This window comes from Erinaceus europaeus, chromosome 9 (assembly GCF_950295315.1).
Source record: "Erinaceus europaeus chromosome 9, mEriEur2.1, whole genome shotgun sequence".
In the NCBI taxonomy this organism is placed as follows: Eukaryota; Metazoa; Chordata; class Mammalia; order Eulipotyphla; family Erinaceidae; genus Erinaceus; species Erinaceus europaeus.
The window spans coordinates 95069676-95083905 of NC_080170.1; the positions used below are offsets into that span (position 1 = coordinate 95069676).

At 37.8% G+C, this 14230-nt stretch overlaps 1 protein-coding gene across 11 annotated transcripts in view; it reads right to left on the reverse strand.

Annotated features, from left to right (window-relative positions):
- Positions 1–4193: 4193 nt before the first annotated feature.
- Positions 4194–14230, reverse strand: part of BBX (BBX high mobility group box domain containing) — a 339966-nt gene continuing 329929 nt past the window's right edge. For all 11 annotated transcript variants that reach the window (XM_060198418.1, XM_060198419.1, XM_060198424.1 and 8 more), the window contains one exon: positions 4194–10012. In XM_060198418.1, the coding sequence (XP_060054401.1) occupies positions 9925–10012 (88 nt within the window). In that variant the 3' untranslated portion in view covers positions 4194–9924. The remainder of the gene's footprint in view (positions 10013–14230) is intronic.

Consider the following 14230-nt stretch of genomic DNA (forward strand, 5'->3'; position numbering starts at 1 on the left):
TTCCCCAGGAAACAATATTCATCAGCTAATTTATGACTCAGTACATCTTGCCACCACCAATTACTGATGCTGCTCTCTGCAGTCGGCTCAAAAGCTGAGACAGATTCTATTTAAAATAGAACTTTGGCCGAGGAGCAGGTGGTGGCAGTACCAGGCTGGAATGTCACACAAAGGCACCCAGGGAAAGAAAAGTGCATGCCCAGACCAGGAAACCATTTGCTTTTTAAAAGAAGGCATATGGAATACTGGATGTGTAGGCAGGAGTGAAAGAGGAGCCCAAAAAAGTAATTCACATGGAGAAATGCCCATACTTAGAAGAAAAAGAGAAAATGCTAGTCAGATTCCAGTTGCTAGGGTGAACTAGAGGCAACCTCCCCATTTTCTTATTCAGACTGCAGGTGGGCCCATGGGGGTGTTTGGAGCTTCTCTTTCTTACTATTTTGGCACATGCCAAATCCTCAGGAAATACTGAAGTGGAAGAGACCAAATGAAGCCTTGTGACAATGCAGATCTCACTGGAGACTACACATACCCAAGGAACTTCCAATCAAACTTAAGATTCATACTACTCAGCTATTAAAAATGGTGACTTCACCTTATTTACCCCATCTTGGATGGAGCTCGAAAAATCATGTTATGTGAGATAAGTCAGAAACAAAAGGATGGATATGGGATGATCTCACTCACAGATAGAAGTTGAAAAACAAGGTCAGAGAGGGGGAGAGAAAGATAGACGCCTGAAGACCTGCTTCACTACCTGTGAAGCGACTTCCTGCAGGTGGGGAGCCGGGGGCTCGAACTGGGACCCTTATGCTGGTCCTTGCGCTTTGCGCCACCTGCGCTTAACCCACGGTTACTGTCCGACCCCCTGATTTTCCTTTTATAAACACCACATATGATGTCCAGCAGCAGAAAATATCAGGAAAAATAATCATTACGTCTGAGCACATTTCTTGTGGATATTTTCATGCTGGCTTCAATACCATTTCAGCTTTTAGACATCAAATTTTAAAAACTAATTTGAATGAATTTCCTCTTTTCATCCTTCATTATTCTCGAGAAACTTTCAATCTCGTATATATATATTTTTCTCACCCAGCTGCCATATACAAAGTTGAGACAAAATGACCTTTTGTAAAATCTCTGGGGGTAAAGGATCTTAATATTGGGTGAGCCTTAAAGTTGGAGTTATCATTTTATCTTTACCAGCAAGGATTTTCATTTTGTGCTTTAATTTCTGACCTGTCGACCCAAGATGTTGGATTTTTTTTTTTAAATCTTTAGCCTTCCAAAGCTCAAATCTCGTCTCTACCTCACCTCTCTCTTAAAAATATATTTCACTCTTATAAGTCTGGGGGGAAGGGGATGAAGAAAATGCCAGGAGCAGGGTTAGAAGGAAAAGTGTATAAAACACAAAAGTTTTATGTAAAACTACACAAGTTTTATCCCATTAAATAATTATTTATTGTGCCTCTAGGGTAATTGCTGGGGCTCGGTGCCTGCTCTGTGAACCCATTGCTCCTGGAGGCCATTTTTTCCTGTTTTACTGTATAGAACAGAAATTGAGAGGGAAGAGGGAGATAGAGAGATAAGCACATGCAGACCTGCTTTGCCACTTGTGAAGCTTTGCCCCTGCAGGTGGGGAGTGGGGAGTCGAACACGGATCCTTGCACAGGTCCTTGCACTTACAACTATGTGCACTTAAGCGGCTGTGCCACCAGATGGCCCATTAAATATTTTAGACATTAAGTCTAGATAAAAGAAAGGAACACAGAAAACAAGGCAAATGAAAAACATGAAAGAAGCTTTTTGATTACTTTCATCAGTATTTCTTTAGAAGACTGAATTTGACAAGTAAACAGATAACCCATTGGAAGTATTTCCTAATTCTGAACCATCACCCCAACTCTATTATTTCTATTTATTTCATGAGAGAAATCAGAGTATTGTTGTTGCATATACAGCACCTGAGATTGAACCTGGGCCCTCAGGCATACAAGTTCTGTGCTCTAGCCACTGAGACCCTACCCTTTTTTACAGGAGATATCTTTGGAAATATGAGAAGGTAATACATCAGAGGTGTCATTAAAGGTCATATCTGAAGTATTTAACATGAGCTCTCACACTGGGTTGCAGAATAAAATGGAGTAAAATGGGTGTATGGGATTAAAGGCTAGTCTCTATTTTTGCATACTTTTGAAAACTTTTAAATTTCAAGTAGTGATGATGAGCAATTTTATCTTCAGTAGGCATGCAACATAGTCTGTAGTATTAGTCTTAGCTCACTTACAGTTGTTAATCATTTTTATCTTTATAAGCTTTGCCCACAAGGCTGTTTAGTAATATTGATATACAGGACCACAGATCCACACATGTATAGTTTATCAATCCATTTCTAACAAAATTTACAGTCTTTTGTATGGAGCTCTTCCTACTCCTACCTCCATAGTACATGTAATTCTCAGTAATTCAAAGGAAGTGTGTTATATTTGAAAATGTAATTCACTAGGAAGGCTAATTTTATTTAAACAATGACATTGCAACCTATACATGTATTAACTGTAAATTTACCCTATTCTGGCTTTTTATATGATCAGATCTCTTGAAACAGCTTATCCCGTAAGAAATTCATTTCTGATCTGATCTGGGGCCCATATATGTTAACTCTTTTTTCAGCCATCAGGTTGCAGATGCTACCATGATGCCAAACAGACATCCCTGGTCAGATGACTCCACCAATGTGTCCTGAAGCTCTGCTTCCCCAGAACCCTGCTCCACTAAGGAAAGAAAGAGATAGGTTGGGAGTATGGATTGACCTGTCAATGCCCATGTTCAGCGGGGAAGCAATTGCAGAAGCCAGACCTTCCACCTTCTGCATCCCACAATGACCTTGGGTCCATACTCCCAGAGAGATAAAGAATAGGAAAGCTATCAGGGAAGGGGATGGGATATGGAGTACTGGTGGTGGAAATTGTACCCCTCTTATCCTATGGTTTTTGTCAGTGTTTCCTTTTTATAAATAAAAATTAAAAAAAGAAATTCATTTTTGAAGAAAAAGTTATAATTAGCATCTCATTTGAGTAAGACTTAGATATATCAACCTCAGAGTTGGAATAGAAATCAATCAACAATCACCATTTAATGAGCATTTATGTTATAGCCTCCAATATGCCACCATTTTCATATATATTCTTTTCAATCCAACAGTGATATGAGGAGGCATTATCACCACTATCATTAAAATAAGCGTGGTTTAGGGGAAAAAATATGGCAAATGGGTGGGTGGAGCCAGAACTTGAAGCCTGCATGAATGCAAAACCCATAAGTTTAATATATATATATATGTGTGTGTGTGTGTATATATATATATATACACCCTCCAAAAAGGAAAAAAGAATTATCCAAGACTCCAAAGTTCAGCAACATGCATTCAGCAGATCTGATGTTTGAGACTATACTTTAAGCTGACTGTTCTGATGGTAACACTTCCATGATTTTGTTAGTAGTTCAGATGGAAAACTGGGGAATGTTATGCATGTACAAACTATCGTATTCACTGTTGAATGTAAAACATTAAATCCCCAATAAAGAAATAATAAAAAAAGACTAGTAGTTCAAGGAAAGACAGTATGTTCAAGTCATGTGAATTCCAAGGACTTCAGTTCTGAGCAGTAGACTAAAGCCGACCCCATATATGAGGGAAAAGTAAAGAAGGCTGCTCAGATAATGAACCCCAAACAGTTGAGGAAAGAGTGCCATTTGATTATTCTGAGGTAACTGAATTATTTTACTTTAGTTAAAACATCTTCCCTAAAACATAAAGGAGAACTTGGACAGGATTTGGCATATCATACCGAGTAAAGGGCTCTGGGATGGGGGCGTAGGGGGAGTGGGAAGTGTTCAGGTCCTGGAACATGATGGCAGAGGAGAAACTAGTTGGTGGCTGTGGGGGGGTAGAGTTAGAATGTTATGTGGAAAACTGAGACATGTAACACATGTATCAACTTCTACATTTTACTGTCAACTGTAAACCATTAATCCCCTCAATAAAGGGGAAAAATAAAATGAATATTATCAAGTTACATACATATAAAAACCTCCCTGTTTTCAGTGGGTTTGGATTACTGAAAATACTGAAGACACATACTCTTATGGCCAGTAGTATGAAGATAAATAAATATATTTCAATAATTTCTTTAAAATATTTCAAATTTTTATTAAATATTTTATTCAGTTTTAAGATCACAGTTAAAGTACTTTAGCATGTTATACACATGACTTACATGTGCAATTTTTAGAAATATCAAATTAAGTATAAGATTTTGAAGAAATTATATAAAGGTGTATATTGACTTTTACTACACATACATCTAAGAAAGCAATAATTCTGTTGTACCATTAAGTGGAAATCATTTATTACATGGCATGTTTACACCAACTCTAAAGAGAACCAAGCCAATTTCTGAAAGCAAACAATGAGCGATTCAGTCATGCTGAAACTGTCAACAGACTTCAGACCTGCTGGTCAAATGAAGCTATGGTTAATTTATGACATGTACATAAGCAATTCAAACCTTTGATAAAAGTTCATAATCTGCTATGTGGAATCTCAGGTGGTTATTTATTTGACAAATTCCTGAGAGCAAGAGACTTGTTTTAGTGATAACAAAATGAGAAGAATGTTGCTGAGCATGTGCTGAGCTCCAGATCATGAACCTTCCTTGCCCCCCCACCCCCACCCCCCAGTTCTGCCACTTTTAGAGCCGAGGCACTAATGTGAGGTGTCAGGGGACATGAACCACCCCCCCCCTTGGGGGCTGCAGGGAGAGATGACTGTTAATTCGTGAAACATGTGTGCCTCTGTGATTTAGGTTAGAGCTGTGAGGTAAGATTTGTGGTGCAGGTGGGAGGGTTTGGAGGCATTGGATTAGGTCCTGTTACATTAGTAACCAGTTTTGGCCCAAGTTACTAGGAAATCTTTGGAAAGAGTAATAATGTCCATAAGGGCTAGTTCTGTGCATAAAAATCAATCTGAGGGCAGGATCACTTTTGACCACTGGCTACAACAAGGAAAGTGCCACAGAATCAGCTTAATAATATAAAGTGTACCACTAAAAAATAAAATTTGCCAGGAGAGGAAACTTCTTTTGGGGGAGGAGGATGTACATATATATATTAGTAAAGTATAGTATACATAGATGGAGGTGTATGATGGGAGAATATAGTTGTTTTATTATCCACTCTTTTGTTGCTTCTTTTTTTTCTGAAACAAAAGGAGATAATGTCCTCAGGGAAAATGACATGGTAAACGTATACAGGGTAAACTTAATTTAGCTATCAAGTCCAAACTAGAACAGAGCAGTCCACCAAACTCAAATACTTCACTAGACATACTTAGTAAGATGAACTGACATTCTAAAAATTGTAGTTATGGTGTTAGTCATTCTAGATTAAGATTTTTAAAAATCCCAAAATTCAGATCTCGTTCTTTGGGAATGATTGCAGAAATAAAAGCAACATGTAATCAACAATTAGTACACTATTTTTTGTTTATAAGGTGTGGAACAAGGACCCATGTGGGAACAGCTAAATTTTAATTTCCACCTAGCAGTCACTTTGAATACTTTATAGGTCATATGTAATAACAGCATTTGCTTCAACTGCCCATTTCCAACAATACATTGTTCTCTCTGGAGAAGGCGGTTTGTGAAGTCGAAACACTGCAGTGGAAAAAAGTGGCACTGAAGGTAGAAGCAAAAAGAGACAAACCTTTGAACAGGACTTACTGAAATTAACTTTGAAAGCCGAGGTAGCCCATTAGGATTGGCCTTACATGAGGGCTCTGTGGAGCAGTGCAATCAAAGGTGAATCTCCTTAACAGCATCATGTACAACCACACTTTCTGTCTGCCGCTGATGACTCCAGGTCTTGCAAGACTTTCTTTTCCTCAGTGAAGTCTGGTGCTTCTTCTTTGTTGTACAGATGCTGGCCTCTGGCCTCTGGTCTCCAGAACACTTAGGTTTCATACAGTAGTTTAGCAGGCAGCATGGTCCCACTGCTTCACATTTATGTCAAATGCCAAACTAGGAACAGAGCTATTTGATACTCCCATCCCCCACCCTTCCAAAACACATTGTATAACACATGTCATTGAGTGTCCAGTTCACTCAGTTTTATATTGATTTATAATTTGCTTAGATTTCACATAGGTACATACATTTCTTTATGATGAGCCAAAGACTACAGAGTGCAAACAAAATTTTATGATTTAGGCAGAGTAGCATCTGACTTAAGAACATGACGGAGACTTAACATGTTGGGCTGAAATAACCAGGCCAGTTCAGATGCTCTATTCTGTTCATAGTGTTCCATATATATATATATATTTTTTTTCCTCCAGCAGTTTTAATGGCAGGAATTAGAATAACCATGATAATGTGGAAAATATCTTAGCATGGCTTTGAGATGGCATTGGTAGAAAGATCATTTGACAGAATTAAATAAGTCTTTTTTCTGGTCTTTGTAGGGGAAAAAAAGACTGTTGAATGCAACAGTATGATTTTATCCTTGAAAAAAGGCTTTAGTGATAGAATTGTTCTGATCTACAATCTACTAACTTAATTTGGGGATAAGAACCTGTACTTTCAATGTTGCTGTGGGTCATTTTTTTCTTTTCCTGATCTCATTACAGTATCCAAACTCATACAACATTTTAAAGGATGTCTTACAGTATTTTTTTTTCTCAGCTTCTTGGAGCTGCAGCTTCAGTTAGTATAATATACTCTACAAACTTCAAAATTATATAGGAAATACCCAGAATAACTAAATAAATAAAAGTCTAAAGAAAACTGGAACAGTACTGTGTCTCCATCTGAGACTAAATCATCCACTTCCAGCATCACAGAGGAGGGCTAGGACAATTTTTTTCCAAAAGATTTATATACAGGTTTGAATCCAGAAATTAAGGTTAAAAGCATAAATATCAATCATTTCAGCTAAATTCAGAATGGTTTCAGAAAGATATGATACAACAATTTAGAATAAAACAAAGCAGAAGAGCATCATATTTTGGTTTTCTTGAGATATACATAAGGTGCAACAACTTTTTCTCTGGAGAATGCTTGTGGGACAAATGTTAGTGTAGATGGTGTTTGCTGGCAGATTAAGGTACACACCATAGCAATATGACTTTCCAAAATAAAAACAAGAATGAGAAAAATGAAATGAGAATGATAAATGGGGGAGGGAGTACATGTTGGTCTGATATTTGTGCTAACAAATGTTACCTGAAAATACCAACACCCTTCTCCAGTGGATTCAGGGCATGAGGAAAGCACTATTATTGAAATCAAGACTTCACTCAGAAACAACAAGGCGAGTATCTAAAGAACTATAAAGCTTTGCAGGATTTCTGCTACTCTCGGTGCCTAACCGCTTAAAAATTAAGCATTTCTACAAAAAGTTTTTTTTTTAAAGTATCTGAAAACAGTCATATCCAGTAAGTTGCCCTCCCACCCCAACCCCTGCCTAAGGGAAAAGCCACTGAGGTTTAGGAAAAGCAGATCAAGTAAGATATTTATTAATCACATAGAAAAAAGTAATCTTGTTTTGCTTTCCTTAATTTTTTTTTAAAAAGGTCCCATGAATATACAGCAATTTCTTAAGGAAATCTAGTGAAATGTACTTGGAGGACTGAAGGAGGGTGCTCTGGCAAAAATAGAACTATTCTAATGTGTTCTATAGAATAACAAGTTAGTACCATTGTCAAGGTGCATGTTCTGCACCATACAATTTTCATTTCTTTTTCTTCTTCTTCTTTTTTTTTTTTTTGGATTTTAGCTAATTATGTTTTTAAAATCATTACTAGCAAGTGGTCCAAAAAGAAAAAATAATAAAATAACCCAACAGCCACCACCAACATTGGGACCCAGCAATTTTCAAACATTCACTTTGTGTTTTGAAATTTAGAAAATACTAATAAAAGGTCATCATAGGAAAGATAGTATGCTAAAATCTGGGGCTGCTTTCCTGATTTATTTTTATGTAAGTAGGGTTAAGCTTTAACTTCTGATTATCTTTGCTTAATAGTTTCTTTCTTCTCTGTGCCCACGAGGAATATGTAATTTTTGAGGACACCACTCCAATGCGCTGCTGCCCTCTGTATCTGCTTTGGAAAAACAAAGGGATCACTATATTCTTTTTCAATTCTGTTAGAATGTTGTACATATTTTCCAGCACCGAAACTGAAGTAATATCTACAACCATGAAAAGCTAAACCTCTTCAGTATTAATAGAGTTATTTTTATGGCTATTAGGTCAAATTACAATTAGAAAAGAAAATCTTCATTACAATTCAGTCAAGTATAAATAAGAAAGTGAGATAAAACCTTGTAAACTGTCACCATTTAGAGATCTAATTCAAAAGCATCAAACTTGAACTAACACTATCAAAATTCCACCAGTTTGAAAAAAATCAATAAAAATTATTGCTGGAGTCCAATAATTAAAATTTGGTAGTTTGTGCTGTGATGCTAGAGTGGGGAAATACTTTGTGCTATGGAACAAATACCCTGTAAAATCTGGCTTCAGACTAATTTTGATTTATCACTTTGCATCTGTTGCTAGGAAACCAGACACTGTGAACGTCAGGTGGTTAAGTCAATATGTTGAATGTTCTAAGCCAGTTAATCCACTTGGCACTGGCATATGTGTGGTTGGTTTTATGTTTAAAAGCAACAAAACACAAAAAGGAAACAGAAACTTGCAGGTGTGTCTATGATTGAGAGTCCCACTCTGGTCAGGCTTACCCCCCTCACCCCCACCCCATCATCATTGACTCCATACCTCTTTCACAACATGAAGTCAAAATGGCTCTAAAAACTTGCAGTGCCAATTAGGCTGTGCATAGCAATTGCAACCCGTCCAGTCTGTCTGCAGTGGATGTAAAAGGTCTGTAGCTCAAAGTCCACATGAAGTGAGCATCTTCAATGTGTTCAGAATAGTGAAGTAATACTAAGGTCACTTCTGAATAATATTTTCTCTCTCTCTCTTTTTTTGTTTGTTTGTATGAACGAACCACTGGTCACTTAGACCCTTGTGTAAAAATAAACAAATCCTCAAGGCATGAAAACATCAGAAATCTGTAGGACTCTTTCCCTGTTTGGGAAAAATATTTGCCAAAATTTGACCCAAGCAAGTTCTTCTTGGTCATTCAAGGCTAAGAAAAAAATTCAGCTTGTAAGAATTGTAAATTTTAGCTCTGTTTGTTTTTGTTTTTTTGCCAACAAACTACCACTCTGGTGGCAAATATAAAAGTGCAGAATATATGGACCACAAGGCCGAGCATACACCGCTAACAATGGTACATCTGCCTGCCCCTGCTGCTTGGGAGTCTCTGGAACAGGCTTTTTAATATTATTCTACAATATAAATGTAGGTATAACCTATTATATAAACCATCTTAAACTTAAATCTCCATGTACAAAAAAGACTATCTAATAATAACTAGTGCAGTGCGTCAGTTTTTTCTTTTTTGTTTTTTGAAAGAATAACTAGGTAAAATACGAAACTAGTTTTACACTCTCTGGTTGGTAAAAGAGATGCTGGATGAGCTACAGTAAAGGCAGCCTTTTACCAAGTTACCACCTGTTACCGTCAAAAGCCTTCAATAGAAAGCAAAGCTCCACAAACATTCTGCTTCTGCTCATTATCAGACAGATAATATCACCCTCACAAATTCTGGGTTCAGAAAGAACAAACCGACCCAGGATGCTAACTTCGGCTTCAAGTGAATCTGGACTGTGATGGGCAACAAGCACTCGTTTGCAGTCTATGTTTTCCACCATATGGACTCACTAGCATCCCTCGGTAAAGACAAGGCTAGGGTAGTAGGTAAAGCACAATGTTTTACAATTAAAGAACGCTTCACTGGTCAGCACAGGAAATAAGTACATGAGCCTGTGGCATTTCTTTTGGCTGTCCATCATGGGTGAGTGGGGTTGACCTCTGACCTCTGTAAAACAAGAGGGAGAGAAAAAAATCATATGTTCAGCATATGCTATCAGGAATAAGAGACTGATAACCAACAAAAACCTCCCAACACCTTGTTTGAAAGATACTGATTTCTTATTCTATGGATCAAAACCATTCATCATCCCTTTTAAAAGTGACTTTTCTTCATTTGTCTCTCACAACTCAACAACATATTCTGCTCCACACCGACCACCTCCATTTTACAGAGGCAAAATCTAAAGCTCTAACAGATTTGTAGAAATTCCCTAGGAAGTGGGAAACTTTCAGCTAAGGGCTGTGGGTCCAGGAAAACAGTTTTCCTCTTGCTTTACTGATACTAAAGAATGCTTAAGTCCCAGGGAGTCAGGAGGTTGTCCATCCCCGGTAGAGCAAAATGGTGACCCCTGAAGAGAAAGAGAGTTAGACTACTACTAGAAGAACAAATGAAATGAAAGTTATAATTAAAATTTCTCATAGATATGGAGTAGGTAAAGGGGAAGAGGATTAAGTGCCATCACTAAATTTTGTACTGTGACAGAACCTAGTCAGTTTGGGCCCAAATCAATACATATTAGTAGGACTCTGAACAAAACTAAAAAACGAATGGAAATACCCAATATCTGTAATATAAAGTTTTTTTCCCTTCAGTTTTTGTTTAACGAATAGGAAGAATATGATTTACTCAGTGGTTGTTAGAAAACTGCTCAGATGTCTTTGTGGTTGCTAAACAGCTTACTCTAGAAAGACAGGATCGGGCACCTCCTTGACATTTTCCAACAGACTAACCAAGTCTAGACAATGTACATGCACTGCTCCATTCTCAAGGGTCTGCAGCACACAGCGCTGTGCTGAAAATAGGTGTTACGGTAGTGATGATTTCAGTGTTTTGACCTTTCAATATCATATCTTCTTCAGGTTATACAGAACAAACCGAGCTATTTTAACATTCAAATGATATCTGCTCCCTAACTACATTCACATTTCTTTCTCTTGTTGCACCCGAAAGAAAAATAATATAGATAAATTATAACATTTGGGAATTTCAGAATCCAATGATCACTTAACAGCCTGAGATATGAAGGCTTTAGAAAAACAAAACATGTGTTATAATCAAACCTCAGGATTAATCTGTTTACTCATGTGGGAATGCTGTAAGCAACAACTGTTCAATATGCACCATTCGTTCTTCAAGAAAAATGAAATTAAAGTGCTCCTTCTTTCCTTTAAGATTGAATATGTAACAGTATTGCAAAAAGTCAAAAGAATTTTAATAAGCACTGGGACAGGAAATAGAGGGAAAATAAGACCGTTGAAAGGTGAAAAGTACAGTGTGAGATAAAAAGAAAGTAAGCAAGCAAGCAAGCAAGCAAGAAGGAAAGAACAAAATTGAGGTGAAAGCCTAGTTTGAAAAGAAAATGAAATAGAAGAAGGAACACGAGGTGGCTACAACTGATGCTGCAGTGCCTAAGCTCGTGAGATTCTTCAGCATCTTCTACGACATGTAAGACCCTTGCTAAAGCAGCAAGTCGGAGCAAAGACAAAGACATCTTGGCTCAAGAACCTCAGTTTAAATAAATCTTGACTCAGCATAGTTTGTGAGCATTTGACAAGGTCATTAACAATCTGTGCCACTGATAAAATGAAACTAGAAAGACACCTGGCAAGGTTAGCTTTAGGATTTAATTTAGCGACCTTTCTTCCTTATAAAACTCCTGCTAAATAACTAGGCTCTCAATAAAGTTTTATTTCAAGTTCCTATTCATGATTTTTACAAAAATGCATTTTAAGCATTAGGTATCTGCATCAAGAAGAGTACTACATTAATACTCCTACTCTGCTGATCATCCTCTAGAGTCTAGACCATGAACTGAGTTGATGCCTAAGCAATAATTCAAGGATATGCTGTCAGGAAAGACAGAAACAGACTGGAGATATGGATCAACCTGCTAACTCCCATGTCCAGTGAAGAAGCAAATACAGATGCCATAACTCCCACCTTCTGCACCCCCAAAAGAACTGGTTCATATTATTCCTAGAAAGATAAACAATAGTGACGTGTCCAGTGGAGTGGACAGGACATAGATATCTGTTGGTGGGAACTGTATGAAATCACATCCTTAACTACAATTATACCCCATACAATCTTGTAAATCAGTATTAAACCACACATAAAAAGACATAACAATAAAAAAGATATGTTGTCTGGGTTCAATAATAGTAAACATATAGGTAGAGGTGGGCTGGTAACACTGCTTGGTAAGCTAAGATTCAGCAGGAGGAATCTGTTTTTCTAGATGTTATGAACACTACCTATTTGTTATGTTGATAGTAAAATTCCAGTAGGCAGTGATATTCGAGTTAATGAAAGATTTAAAAAAAGAAGACCCTTTACTCACATTATATTCTATCTGTCTGGTAGCTAACTCTAGCAGTTAGAAGTCAAGAACAGTTCCCCCACTCATCTGTTCAGTCATCTCTTGATATATTATGAATTAAGGAAACTGGGGATATGAAGAAAGCCAGTACTTTGCTTCCCAAATATACTGGTGGAGTCAGAAGCACAGAGAACTAATTACAGTCCAAAATAGCAGTCGGTCTAAAAGAAAGGACTTTAGGAAGAGGACTGGCAGAAGAGGACAAAAGATGAGAGTTGGAAGGAGGAGCAGCAGTTCACCTTCCAGAGGATGTACAAAGTCTTGGTTCGCTTGGGTAGTAGTGAGCAACTCCACAAAGTTGATATAGGCTGGGGTTGGGAGGAAGGCTGGTGGTGGTGGTTCAAGTAGGAAGATTTGCTGGGGTTTTTGCAAAGTGGAGTTTATGGAAGGCTGGTTAACAAAGCAATGGTGTGATCACAGTCAAGTTTAGGAGGGAATGCTGGCAGCAGCAGTGGTGTCTGTGTGGTGTAACTTTAACTGAATCCTCCGATTCTGACTCAGTCTCTGAATTTTATATGATCTCTTATTTCCATAATTTATGGGGGGTACTTAGTAACACTCAGGCAAACGTTTAATTCTTTTTATATGGATGAGTTTGTCTTCTTGACTTGACTATAAAACTCCATGAGTGGAGAAGTGTCTGTATGTTTCCTCCCTTAGCGACTTGAACGATTTTAACAATGTCTGTCAGCATTCACTTCCTATTAGGCACTTGCAATGTACACATGAAAAGGAATTTGACTTCTTGGAAATATCTAGAGGCTATCTGTGGGGAAACACTAGAACTATAATATGACAGGTAAAGAGCAATGGTCAAACAAAACTTATGTCCAGGTCTTCTAAACCTGGATGTGAAAGAGGAGGATGGAGCCTGATGGGTGGGTATACAAGATATACAGAGTTTCAAGTTCTTTTGTACTGAACATTAAGCATCAATTAAAAGCAGATCATGTGTGGGTAATCCACTTTGAATGAAAATATGAAATTTAGCTGAATTTTCTAAAGTCTTTTTACTTTCTCAAAGGATTCATTAAATAGCAGAATATCCCACTATATACTTAGAGCTTAATATAGTTTCTGTAGGGCTTTATAGAGTTCAAAAGTCTTTAACATCTATGATCTCAGCTGATCCTTACAACTTTGAGGTCCTCTGTGGACATCATTACACTGTGTAGAACAAGAAAATGGAGGCTCAGAGACGTAAATTACTTTGTTGCACATAGAATGCTGGGAAACATCAGACCTTTCCTTGGCCATAAAGCTCTTTCCTCTGAATATTGTCTTCTCTCAATACAGCCACTGTTACCAGCCCACCCTTTGGTAAGGTATTTAGTAAGTACCAGCACTGAGACCTCAGATACCATTATTTTTTTAATTTCCAGGGTTATCGCTAGGGCTGGGTACCTACACTATGAACACACTGCTCCCAGCAGCCATTTCTGTTTCCTTTTTTCTTCGATGAAACAGAGAGAAACAGAGAAGGGGAGGGGAGATAGAGAAGGAGAAAGACTGACACCTGCAGACCTGCTTCACTGCTTGTGAAGCGTCCCTGCTGCAGGTGCGGAGCAAAGGTTCAAACCCAAGTGCTTGCATGTGGTATTACATGTACTTACAGATGTGCCACTGCCAAGCCTCCCCCACCCCCATAACATCTTTAAGAGAAACCACCAATTCCCATCTTATAGAAGGAAAAATTCACAGTAATGAGGCTAATGATCTTGTTCCAGACTTTGTAGTTTGCCAGGGGCAGCGTTAGCAGTCATCTCAGGTCAGAGATGGAATGC